Here is a 14,549-nt window from a genome sequence, read left to right on the forward strand (position 1 = left end):
CGTCACCCTTCTTGCCCCAGCCTCCTCCTCACCCCCACCCAGTTGCCACGCCCATTATGCACTGTTGCTGCTGCTCGCAGGCCACTGGCCGAAAGCTTTAAGTGTGAAACACTTTTTGTTGTGCCTATCTGTGACTCAGCATCTCTGCTATATGGTGAGTAGCAACTTCTCATAATCTTGACAATAACGAACATTTCAGATTTTTAAATTAGCTGCAAGGTATACTGGGTCACTGGAAGTGTCCGATTCCAACCGTCTTCTTGGACCCGTGACATAATGGTGGTGGTGTGTGCGATAATATGGCACAATGTTTTTGAATTGGTTTGTGTATGTAGATGACATGTTGCTGTATTTGATGGCGCCCTCTAGTTGTGGATGCTGACGTGTAAGTGTTTTCCGTCACTTTGCATGTGGGGGGAGGGGGGGCTCAGAGCAGCAAACCTACATGATTTTGTTGGAGGCCTTTGTTGGTAAGTTAGTTTTGTTTTGAGTTTATTCTGTAGTAATTCTGATGATCTATCTGTTTTATATTTATTGTATTTCGATTGTTTTAATTGATCTAGTGAATATGGAGGTTTTTGGGTTTTCGAGTTGTTGTTTCAGTGGTGATTTGTGAGTTACGTAGATGCGTGAAATTCAAGGTTTTTTTCCCCTCTTTTTTTTTGTGGTTTGCCGGTATGTATCAACAGTGGCATTTCAGATCTATCTCAAGGGAACTGACCAAATCCACTTTTCGGAGTTGTTGGTGTCGGTATTAAGGGCTTCGTTTGAGCTATATAAGTCAATGGAAATGTCCCATGGGCTTGAGCTATATAGGTTGAGTGAAGTGTAGTATGATTCCCATTTGTTTTATGACTATAGCATTATGTCATAATAGAGTTCTTTTTCTCTATGGGCAGAGGGTTATGGTGCAGTGTTCTGTACTTGTGCACCCCCTAAACCCCCTATTTCCTGCAGTTGTCCCGTTAGCTTCATTTTATTGTTGTAGTGAGACATTCTTGTGTCTTTTTATTTTTGTTCACGTCTGTTGGCATGTTTATGTAGTGACAATATCGTTGCCATTCTGTATATGCTGGAAGTAGACGCTTCAACCATACCGATGACGTCATGGATCAAAGAAAAAACACATGGAATTGGACACTTTCCAAATGCTGGTATTCGTAATTACACTATTAATAGAGTGAAAAAAAAACTAGACATCACTTGTGATTATTACATTCTATTCAACTACTTACTGTTGATATTCATAAGGTATCACTGACTCCTCGGTGTTCAGTCGATTCACGTACAGGGTAACAACAGACTGTAAAAGAAGAAAAAATACTGGTTGACTGTTATGTTCACTATACCACACTGCCAGATCATAGTATGTGCCTCAAGAATTCATGGTGTTAAGGAGTAAATTTCAGAGAGTTTTCTTCACAGTTTTTGGAAATGAGAGCAGATCTAAAAGTTGAGCAATCAATGTCCTTGCCATACCTGTAAATTTCCAAGAACCAATAATTACAAGAAACCGTAAAAAACATAAATCTCGATGGCTGACTGGGAACTGAACTTACACCTCTCGTTGTGCTGATCATCTACTTTGTCTCCCCCCCACCAACATACACACATGAAACTAGCCTTTGACACTGATTTTTTAAACGTACTCCTACAATATGTAGGCCTACATTGTTTCTTTGCTCCTATAATATCACAACTTCAAATAATACATGTCCAGCATCACATAAGCTACCTTAATAATAAAATAGAACACTAAAGTGCCACAAAGTAACAGTTTATCTAATAACCTAATCCATAAAAAGAGAGACCTTCAAAAAGAATGAATTGTAGATTTTTCTTTTGAAAACCCCCACCAACTAAACTTTTCAAATCTCTCATTAATCAGTCAATTTAGTTGATATACATGAAATAGCCTACAGTATTTTACATTTAACTATGTCCAGACAAATATATGATTTCAATTTGTGTTTGACATTAATTTAACTACCTATTAACTTCTTTACAGTACTGCGTAGGTGCCCACAGATTTTTATGTTGCATGCCACACTAAGATTGACTGGTGCACACAGCAATGTCCACTTCAATTCATCTAGGCCTACACACAGTAGGACTACTGTTTGATCGTTACAGCAGACCGAGGCCTAAGATGAAATAGTAATATCCCAATAAATAAGTAAATGACCTTCTACTGATTTATATATGAGGCGGCAGGTGCACAAGACAACAGATATAAACATTGCTACAAATCAAGTGGGGAAAATCTTGTATATTTCGTTTGTTAAGTAACATATATGGACACATATTTGCCAAAATACTAGTCTATGGCATGTCTATTTTCTAATACTGGTAGGCCCTATCGGTTTTCTGAATTTCCGAGCAGTTTTAGTTTTTATAACGAAACGATCGCTAAATACACAGTGAAATTAGACATCAGGCTAAATTAAATGCAAATTTGTTAACACAACGCTTACGGCACATTCATATTCGTTTGCTTCACAAAATATCAATCAAACTGTTACTTTCCAATCTAAACCACACTTCAATGTGCACGGCAAATCTGTCAGTTACCACAACCAAAATATCATGGGGGAATCCACTATTATACACCAGTCTGCAAATTCAAGTAATCACCTACTGATGGTAGGAAATTCTATTTTAAATCACACTGCCCATAACAGGGACGAACTGGTTCTTTCCTAAAACACTGCATGCCGCTGGCTGGAGTTTGATGGATAATTGTGCAATTAATCATTGTTTTCATTGTGGTAAGATCACACAAACATTTTACAACTGACAAGTGAGTTTTAATTGCACACTTGTTTCCTCGGCACCGTTGTAAAACAGTGCAGCACACTGCAAATAACAGGGAATGTAATCGTAAAGCAAAATGCCCTGCATGCCACGTATCAAGGCCCTAGGCATGAAACTCTCCAGCCTTTCATATTATCTGCCTGAGTTAAAAACTCTCATATTTACAGCACTTTCATTATTTGGAAATAAATCAAGATTTTTACAGCAATTACCTCACAGGTCGTGGGGATGTCCTCACCCTGCTTACAGTAATTGACAGGGGCGAGGCCCGGCAAATAAAACTGTTCCGAAGGGTGAAAAAATGTCACTCCAACAACAAAAACAACAGTCCAGAACATGTTGACGTACAATGATGTTACCACATATAATTCTCATAGACTCTCAGGCCAAACGCATACGACAAAAATTTACAAAAAATTAAATTTCAGTAACTTCCCACACAAACTACAACTTTCTTTACACAACAACACATCTCTGACACGTAGGGCACCTGATAACAATTACTTTGAAACGTCTACACACAAATTCATAAGCAGGAAGACAGTCCCCCGTGTACCCCAAAGATATTATTCAATACGCGACCCGAGAAGTAAACAACATCGAACAAAAGAATGGATTTTGCACCCACATTAGCTTCGTGCATGTGTAAATGTTATTTTAACAATACAAAAGCATTTATAAGAGTCGAAATAACATAGCAGCAAACTTGTCAATTTTTTGAAATGTAGAGAGTATGCCTGTATAACTCTCAAAGTGATGAATTCTGTTTTCTTTAAACCGATTGCTCTAAACTAATTCAATCAGTATTGAGTGACGAAAAACTATATTGATATCTATCATCCGAATGTTATAGAGCTCGCAATATACAATAAGTTCCTTACGAATGGAGCAGCATACTATGTCAGTTAATAAAGAAGAGTAAAGAAAGCTTATGCAAACATTTAAGTGTTAAACTACGTTACTACGCATAATCACCATGGAGAACTGGGTTGTTGTGATGATTACCTTCTAATGTCTGCATGCAGGTAGGCAATAATCCGTATAATGTTTTTACATCTTTGCCGCCTCCAACTAACACACGATCTTTTATTCCTTCGCGTACTAATTTGCCTTGTTATCACTGATAATGGAATCTAGCACAGCAATCGGGACACTCAGTGCCTGTAATCTTTCGAAGTTAGAAAAGACTGAAAACACTTATATTTGGACCTACAAAGGACTTTAGTGGATACTCCGTTATGGTTAACGTGGATTACCTAGACGAGTATGTCGAATTTTGTCCGAAAATCTTGACACTTTGGAGACTGTCGCTAATTTGGCGTAGGTCATGCACGAGGAGGACTTCAATAAGGATACTGAAGCTGCCGTGACTTCCATAAAAACAGAGGTGGAAAAGACGCAGCCGGACAATCACTTGGTATCAAATACTACTCACAGCCCAGGTAAGACATCCTCTACAACAATGAATACTATAGTAAGGATAAACTTTCACTAGCTCACAGACGTCGCTGAGATGGACGTTGCTAAAGACAAGAGGACAACGAATAAAAGAACGAGGAAAAAACGACGACTGGAAAGTACAGCGAAGTCTCCAAAAAAAACCAAAGATAGGAAAGCCGGCATAATCGAAAACAAGTGTTAGATTGGAATAAAACAAAAAAAAGCACACCTAGGAGATAGCATGACTGATGACGAATGATGAACATCTCAGAACAGATGTAAGAAGACAGGTACGGGATCAAATGTATTGAACGTAGAAAATCTCGAGAAAAATATTAGTAAACTCCATCTAATGGCTGTGGGCAGAACAAATATAACAAAACAGATCAGCGACCGTATGTAGTGTACTCCGAAGATCTCGAGAAAAATATTGGTACATTCCAGCCAATGGATGTGGGAAACCAAATTCATACAAAAGTACCGATTATGAAATCTGATATTGTGAATGTGTCAATCACCAGCAAGAACCATGTAAAAATAAAGTTTCAAAAACTAGTTAATCCAGGAAAAAGTTTTAAAGATAATAATTGGAATGTGTACGTTCCCACAAAAGCGGTGAGCAAACAAGATGCAACCAGAGTCATTAAACTTTCAATCTGTGAAGAGGAAATACTGGACATTATCATCATTGAATCTAAGCTATAAAGGTTCGAAGGTTTTCATAATGAGTCATGCAAAATGGAACTGAAATGTTCTGGAAACACCAAACTTGTGGATTAACATTTGATACCAGTGAGACAATGTTTCAAATGCCTTTGCTACACTCACATTAGCAACAAACGTAGAGGACAGTCTAGATGCGAAAGATTCAGTGGAGAACACACATAAAATGTGTGCTCATCTCCATCCATCGTATCTTTCTAATGCCAAGAAAATCACCTAGCCACAGACAGAAGATGCAATGACTACACCAGAAGGAAGCAAACACAAGAAGTAATTATCTATAACAACATATCTTACACCTAGGCAAGCAACATGTTAAATTCATATAGCTATACCACTGCAGCGAACAATTTAGTAGGACACTATCTTCAAAATAATACCCTGGAATGCGATGCTGAATAAATAACACTCAAGAATTTTCTCCACAAAAGGGAACAGATGGTGAACATGAGGAAAACAAAACAAACCAACAACTACTGCCAACAGCAATCCTTTTCACTCCATGACACCACATGAAAACAAACACTAGCAACTGGACTGTATATCAATCAGTTCATGTACCTTATCAGTGAAAAATACCATCAATAATTTCAAATCCATACACACCTTCACCTCACAAAGAAAACATAGTGGACAGTATATTCAGCTTAATATTGACTATAGTGAAACACACAAAATCAATCAGAGGTGAAAATATTCAACTGTAATAAATCACGAAAACATCAAACAGGTTATAAACAAGATAATGCTTAAAATTTTACACTTGAATACACGGTCATCAGTAACCAATAAAGACTGTCACAGCCTCCTACTTTAAGCATAGTGTTTCCAGCATACAAAGTTATAAGAAAAAACAGAATGGATGGGAGATGAGGCATAGTGATTCCTTCTGAAGGAATCTTTCTTATACAATTTTACCACTGAAAGAAGAGCTTCAGGAAGTAGCTGTTAGAATTCATGCATATATGCATTGATTCTCTCTAATGTCTGATTACTGCCCACTAAGAACCAGAAATCAGGGTAGAACATGGAAAAAGATTTTTATCCATATGCAACTGCCATATCTATCGTGTAGTGCCTTTAATGCATATAATGTTTTGTGTAGGTGTAGAATAATAGACTACAAGGGGACACATATGGAACTGATAATTGAAGACTATAGGTATAGTACTAACTAACAACACGAGATGATCCACAGAATTTAGTGTGGGCAGACGACAGGCAGCAGCAGACCTAAAATTAAGTTCACTAAAAAAATTCTGCTTTAGTTCACTGGACAGTTCAGAGTGGTACACTGGGCTCAGATCATATCTCAATTGAAATTAACCTAGTAATAACTCCAAAATTAGACAAGGAAGTAGAGATAACTGCAAACTGAAGAATAAAAGAAATGCATTGGGGAGAATACAAGATACAAAGTCAACCGCTAATTTTAGAACTAAGAATATAACGCAATGTAGAGTGTCAGTATAAAGAAAGCATTTATCGGTCTCATGAACAAAGCAACAGCCAAATTAATCACAATGAAGAAAATATCAAATAAACCAATGAAAAATCCAACCACTTTGTGGGATGTAGAATGTCCAACAGCAACACTAATAAGAAAAAACGCGTTGACAGAATATCATGCAAACCAATCACGCAAAAAAATTTTTACAGTATTAAGAAATAGACACCCAAATGAAGTGTATTTTAAAGAAAAAGAAGAAAGACAGATAGATAGCGTTTTGTAAAAAATTACATAAAGATACTAATTCACCAACAGCGGTAACGTACACTGGTATAATATGCACTATTGGGCAACGGAAAATCCACAATGGCTGCGACAAGTGGAACATCAGCGGCCTTGGAGGTTACCGCTGTTGATGAATGACGCTTCATCGCTAAATAGAACGCGTGCAAAAAATCTGACATCGTCCTGTAATATCTCTTGTGCCCAGTGGCAGAACTGTACACGACGTTCAAAGTCGTCCCCATGCAATTCCTGGTGCATACAAATATGGTACAGGTGCAATCGATGTTCATGTAGCTTTCTCAGGACCGAAGTTTTTGAGACTCCCGGTTCTCGCGCAATTTGTCTGCTACTGATGTGCAGATTAGCCGCGACAGCAGCTAAAACACCTACTTGGGCATCATCATTTGTTGCAGGTCGTGGATGACGTTTCACATGTGTCTGAACACTTCCTGTTCCCTTAAATAACGTAACTATCCGGCGAACCGTCCCGACACTTGGATGATGTCGTCCAGGATACCGAGCAGCATATATAGCACATGCCTGTTTGGAATTTTGATCACAATAGCCATACATCAACATGATGTCGACCTTTTCCGCAAATGGTAAACTGTTCATTTTAACATGGGTAATGTATCACGAAGCAAATACCATCCGCGCTGGGGGAATGTTACGTGATACCAAGGACTTATACGTTTGTGACTATTACAGCGCCATCTATCATAAAGCGAAATAAGTGGTCCAACTAAAACATTCATATTTCTTTACGTACAACACAAATATGTAATAAAAAATGGGGGTTCCTATTTTTAACCGTTTCAGACCCAAATTTTTTCTGGAAGAAGGAAAATTTTTTAAAATACTGTAATGGACTTGGATGATTGTTTAATGATTTTAGAAGCAATATTTATAAAAAGATATGTTACCATTTTCGAAAAACTTTTTGTACACATTTGTGTACACTGGGTCTTAATCAACACTGAAATCATAGCAAACAAAACTATTTTATTTATGAATTACACATAAATTTGAAATCATTTACACACAAAATACATGCAAAATTCACCATAGTTTTAATTAAAACTGATATCAGTCAGGAATTATGTTAATTATGTGGTTCTAATTGACATGAAATGAACGGAAACAGTTTTTTCCTTTGACAATCAAATATGTACGTTACATTTTTCACATTTTATTTGTGAACATCCCTTGCATCCCGGAATTTGCACCTGGTAGGCAGTGCACCACTTTCATGAAGAGGCAAGTGTTGTGTTCCATCATACTGAATCTCTTCAGGAGGCCTAGTTTCTAGTCGTCGTCTTTGAACAGGTGTATCTGGAGGTGTGGCAGATGGTAAGCCTCGTTTTCTATTTGAGGTATCCATCCCACTTAACACTAGAACATCAGCCAGCTTCGTACGGAAGTATAGGAGATCCATTATTTTCTTCGTTGGTAGACCAAATGCATTGGCATTTTTCCTGTATTCGAGCCAGTTCTGTACCACAGCAAAATCTACAGCATGGAAAATAGTTATGAGTGTCCATTTTTTAACTTTATAAAAACTCTGTATTATGACATCAATTGATCGAAAAGATCAACTCCGCCCATGCCATGGTTGTAGCATTATACAATCTCTGGTCGATCGATAGTAACATATTTACTTTCTTTTTTGTCCCAGCATTCAACTTTGTCAATTTCTCCTTCTCCAACAAAATTAGAGCCTAGAACAACTGTTTTGTTGTCAACCCATTTTACCGGTGTTATGTCATCTGCGCTACAAATTTCTTCTGAAAATCCTCTCTCCTTCTTCATTGCCTCCTTATCTGGGACTAAAGGAGGATTTGCAAAACGATTAACTCTGACAGTCCCAGCAGCACAACGTTTTTCTTGTTTCAATGCTGGGAAAAGCTTGTATGAAGAAAAGAAATTGTCAAAATATATCTTATGTCCCATTTGGTTTTTTATTCTGTGGGCTAGTTGTAAAACTACTGTTGGACCTTGGCCAATTTCCTTCAACAAAGATGCCTGAAATTCAGTCGATGCTCCCTCATAAAGAATAAAATCATAGGCTTGTCAACTTTTACCACATAACATGTAAATTTTGATACCCCACGGAGAAGGGTTTCCCTTCACATACTGTTTGACTGACGGACAGCTTCCCTGGGAATGGGATCATTGCCCCATCAACAGCAAACTCTTCCTTCACAGATATCTCCAGACATCTGTTATGGATGGCAGTATATATAGGCCGAACTTTGTAGAACTTTTCTTTATTGTCTGCTGGTATAGCCGTGTTGTTAACAAGATGTAAATTTATTCTGAGTTGGAAGAATCTATTTCTGGGCGTACTGTCCAAGAATAACAGCATTTTCAATGTTGTGTCCCAATAAATACGGACTCTAGGAAATTTTAAAGTTCCCATAATTATATGAAGCCCAAACAAGATTGGGAGTTCCGCTGGTGTACTTTGTTCGAAATTGCTAATTGTTCCACTGTGCAAGGCATATAGGTTTGTCATATCAGCCATAGTACTGAACAGATCATTGGTAATGTACTTGCTGAAATAAATTGAAGGAGAAAGTTCTGTTCTTTAATAGATTGTTCCCATTCGTAATATGAATCCAGTATAGAGAGAAGACCATGACGCCACTTGATGTCCTTTTTTTCTGACAAAATGTATTTTACATCACTGAGCTCATTGTTGGTAAGTGGATCACTGTTTTGAATATCACTATCGTTGTTATCATTGTCACTCCACACACCACTTTCATTATTTGCAGTTGACTCGCCATTGTTTATTTTTTCAGTCCCCACTCACACTTCCTTCTCTCTTGAAGTATAGTAGGATTCTACATCAGGAACTAATTCTTCATCTGATGATAAATCGAAATCTGACAACTCTTCATTCAGCAGCATCTCTAAAATGGCATCTGCATCTCGCTCAGTGTTGAAATACTGTTTCTTCGACTTGATGAACAGGACTGAAATATTCACAAATAATAATATCAGTAGTGGTATTTCCCTAAAATAATAATTTACAGTAGACCTAACAACATTGTCATCAACTGGAGCTTCCACACTATGTCTATTTTCCCAATTGTTGCTCATAACAATACCTAGTAATACAACATACTTCATATGTGTTGAATAAATCCCAGTCAAAACTCATACAATCGTCAGGATAAAAATAAACTGTTCCAACAAGCACTTCATGTGAAGGAAACACAAGATACTCAATGTTATGTAAAACATTGTTCTTGAGACCTCATGGTTACAGTTGTGCACACAGAAAAACATCGCTTCTTTTTGTTGACTAAAACAAATGATTTTGAAATATTGATTGTTGTAATAAATAAATCGAACATTCTACGATGTTCATGCAAAACAACAATACTGTTACTCAACTATACTGTCGGTTATAGCTTACCAAAGACTAGCAGGTACTTATAAGGTCACAAACTGCTCTGCACTGCTACATTAATCTGTTGATATGTTTATAGCGCTGCACAACAGATGGCAGCACTTGTGCACAGTGAAAAGAATGAACATTAACAAATGTGTACATCAGCTCCCAACTGAGGAAAAATATTTCTATTGCAGTTAAGACGTCGTGAAATTTAATGTACACAATTTTAACCACAGGGTCTGAAAGGGTTAAAAAAGCAGTTGATATTCATTTGACCTATGGCAGTGCCATCTAGCGGGCCAACCATATCACCATCTGGTTTCTCCCTTCAAGCTAGATGAGTTTCATTTTTTGTAGTATTTTCGTTTGATGCTTATTTCGTGAGATATCTGGCCCAGTCACTATCAATGGAAAACCCTGTATATATATATATTAAAGCTCTTCGACATAGGAATCAAGAAAATATCAGTTTCAAAAGGAGGGATGAATCACTCACAGACATATTTCTAGACAAATAGCGTGTCCCTCAGTACCCGCAGTACCTTTGAATGCTCCAGGAAAAGTACCACAACATTTCCAATGCTCACTGCATACAAAGGAAAAACTATCAATAGCCTTAATCCCCTCAGGGAACACGGCCCCAGAAGTGGACAATATTTATTAGGAAATGCTGCAGAATTAATCTGCAAAAGGGAGGCTATTGGATATCTACAGTTAAATATAGTTGTACAAATCATTTCCTGAAGACTGGACTACATAGATCATTACATCAATTCCGAATCCTGGAAAGGATCCTACATCAGCTGATTTCTATAGACCCAAAGCACTATCACTGTGCATTTCGAAAACAACTAAAAATCGACTTGAATGATACTTCAAAACTAATAACCTACTACCAGTTTATCACAATGGTCTTTGGAAACATCACTCTACATTAAATATACAGATACAACTTACTTAGGACATAGAAAGTGCATTTGAAAAAAGACAATATTACTCCATGTTTGTAGATACTGAAAGGAGCATATGATAATGTAATCATTCCTTTACTATTGCAAAGGATGATAGATATAGGTTTGCTCTATAATTTTGTTTGTGGAATAAGCAAACTTTTCGTTAGGAGGACTTTCGCTTTCGCCCAATAATTAAAACTGTAAGACCAAGGCATGTCACCGTTGTCCTTCCACAGGGATCGATATTGAACCCTATTACACAGCAGGCATGGGAACCAGGCTGCCAAAAATTAGTCAAGTACTACAATATGTTGATGATATATATGTCCAATAGCAGGCTTAAAGAAACGAAAAGAGTAATGAGTACAGAAATATCGAAATTAGGAACTTCGTTGGCGTCTAAAGATCTGCAGTACCCAGTCCTTAATACGACTTTGGTTAAACCTGTCAGGTGAAAACTTCCACAGGGACTAACACATGTAACTATAAATGACCAGTTTTTCCTGAATTCCTAGGTATGATAATAAACTTACACCTATTGTGAGAGGGGCATATTGCATACCTTATATAAAAGATCCAGCGTTGTCTCAGTGTGTTGTGCTCAGTTACAAGAGTATGGTAGGGAGTCGACTATAATATTCTGCTATTAATACATTGGGGGTCTAAACTCGACTATGGAAGCATGTTATTCTGTAGAGGCAACAGAAAATCAAGTACAAAACTAGAGAAAATCCAGTTCAGCTGTATCAGGACTTACCTAGGAGCTATGTCTTCCACGTCAACAAATGTCTTGTTAGCAGAAGCCAAAAATTTGCTGAGTGCCTTACAATGGAAATTAATGACAGACATATTCCTACTAAACAGATTTTCTGCAATTGAAAAGCAATGGACACAGAAATTCGACGGATTGTGTCAAGAACACATGACTAGACAGAGAATAAACATGGCCCTAAAAACGGAATTAAGTACAAACTCCTTAGATTTAAAGGACATTGTACCTAAACTATGAAGAGCACCAGTGTATCATAATTCAGATTATCGTTATAACAAAATAATAGCAGTAGTTAATGTCTTCTGCGTCACAATAAAAGCAAATGCTGGAGCAGAAAAATTAGTAAACATTGCATCACTGATAATTACGCAGAATATTGTCGGCCCCCTGTAGCTGAGTGGTCAGCGTGACAGAATGTCCATCCTAAGGGCCCAGGTTAGATTCCTGGCTGGGTCAGAGATTTTCTCCACTCACGGAATGAGTGTTGTGTTGTCCTGGACTGAGTGTTGTGCTGTCCTAATCATAATCATTTCAACCCGATCGACGCGCAAGTCGCCGAAGCGGAGTCTAATCGAAAGACTTGCATAAGGCGAACGGTCGACCCAATGGAAGACCCTAGTCACACGACCCAGAATATTTCCGTATTTATAGTGATGGCTCCAAAACCCAAGATAATGGGAAAGTGGGTTGCACATTCATATCCCCTAGTACACTGATTTCGCTTTCCAGTTAAACTTCTTGTTTCTCACCAAAAGCTTCCACTATTCCCACAGCTTCAAAATATTCGGAGAACATTCCAATGAGAAAGATTTTGATTTTCATTGACTGCAGAAGCTCACTCCAAGATATAAAGACACCTGCCATTCTCAAGAAAAATAATGCACTAGTATTAATGACATGAAAGCTATGAAGGAAAACGAATAACTTGGAAAGAAGATAAAATTTATGTGGCTCAAAGGACATTCTAACATTAAATATAATGAAATGGTCAACGACTTAACGAAAACTGCCACTCAAAATAGCAGTATTAAAACATCTTATTATCATCATTAGACCTGAAGACTATTCTATACAGAAAAAAAGTCGTCAGTGTGAAGAAGAATGTCAATTAACAGTATGCATCAAAGGGAAATATTATTGTTAAATACATGTGAAACAATCTGTTTCCACTCAGTTAAGGTGAATAAAAATTTTCTTACATGTTCCATAATTTACACAGGATTTAATCTTGGATCATTTCTTTCATCAAATACATACTCGAGATAACCCTGATTGTGAATGTGATGGAATAGCAGTAGGGAATATCGATCACATATTTTCATACAACAAACAATCTCATGTAATTAACCATTACCAACTACTGTACAAATTCTCCTTCATCAAAATAATATTGTACCTTTAAAACTGATTATGAAATTCCTTGATAAATGCAACATTATTCAGTAAAACTCCAAAACACTGAGAGGTGGCTGTATGACCTTCATGCCAAAGCTCACAATAAATAAATAAAAAAATGGACTCTGTTCTGTGTCTTATCTTTCAAATGCTGTGTTCTTTACTCAAATAACAAATCCTATATTGACCCCAAACTGTAATAACTTAATTACAGTCTTCTCAACATGTTATTGGCCCTGTAAAATGTGTTTATTAACAGGGGTAACACTTTATTTTCTTCATGTCAATCAAGGCTCTGAAGTGAGTTCAGTTGCATGGAAGGTTTTCAACTGGAAAATGATAAGCTAGGAGATGGACTGAAAGAAGTTTTTCAGTATTCAGAAATTTGACAGAGGTCATTTCCACTTGTGGAAATATGAGCTGAAGGCTTGGAGCCAAAAGTTTCATGCATACTAGTACCAGTTTCGACCGAAATTTCAAAAAACTCAAAGAAGGCGGTAATGGTTGGTTACGGTGGCTACAGTAACTATTATAGGCTGGTCATAAAACAACGAAAACAATTTTTCCACAAGATGTGGTTTTCAACAAAAATACCACAGCATAACCCGAAGAGCTAAAGACCAACAAGGTTACATACGAATACAGCTTCCCAGCAGAAGCAAAAGAAGATGAAATTCCTCAACCTGTGGAAAATGGAGGTGTATTCTAGTAAACTGAACGACCTGTAAGGGTTGAATTAGTTTATAATTTACCCCTTTGCTGCTCTTCAGCTCCGCAAAGTCTGTGAACTTCCAGACTCGTTGATAATTCTTCTCATGTCTGTAGAAGAGCTCAACTTCTGTTAAAACCTGGACTCATTCACATTGATTTGTAGAAGGCTTTTATTGTGCCTCTAATTACAAAATGTGAGCAGAAGTTAATCATCTATTTACAACTTGTTTGAAGAAATTCCAGTCCTCTAAAAAGACAGAAGCTTCAATATATTAGTATATACATTATCATTATAATCTTCTGCTCATTGGCATTCTTTGACCTCATAGTTTGTACAGAAGGTTCTTTGCTGCCTTTGATAGCTTTGCACATCTTGATGCCAAGCACAGCTTTAACACTGTTGCGATGCCACAGAGCCCAAGTAATATACCCCAGACAAATAATAAAACATGTGAAACAAGATTTGCTGTTTAATAAATCCTCTTACCTAAAAATTAAACCGTTAAGTTCTTGATGATTTTCCTAGATAAAGCTTGTGAATTTATAGTCAAATTTAGTGCAATATTTCGCTCTCAGTCAATGGAATAATTTACTTCCAGAAAC

General features: G+C 37.2%; 1 protein-coding gene across 1 annotated transcript in view; it reads right to left on the reverse strand.

Annotated features, from left to right (window-relative positions):
• Nucleotides 1-3,358, reverse strand: part of LOC126190689 (transmembrane 9 superfamily member 2) — a 127,378-nt gene extending 124,020 nt beyond the window's left edge. The window contains exons 1-2 of the mRNA XM_049931149.1: nucleotides 3,027-3,358; nucleotides 1,236-1,303 (exon numbers count right to left, since the gene is read on the reverse strand). Of these exons, the coding sequence (XP_049787106.1) occupies nucleotides 1,236-1,303; nucleotides 3,027-3,152 (194 nt within the window). The 5' untranslated portion in view covers nucleotides 3,153-3,358. The remainder of the gene's footprint in view (nucleotides 1-1,235; nucleotides 1,304-3,026) is intronic.
• Nucleotides 3,359-14,549: the final 11,191 nt, after the last annotated feature.

The sequence above is a fragment of the Schistocerca cancellata genome, chromosome 6 (assembly GCF_023864275.1).
Source record: "Schistocerca cancellata isolate TAMUIC-IGC-003103 chromosome 6, iqSchCanc2.1, whole genome shotgun sequence".
Classification (NCBI taxonomy): domain Eukaryota; kingdom Metazoa; phylum Arthropoda; class Insecta; order Orthoptera; family Acrididae; genus Schistocerca; species Schistocerca cancellata.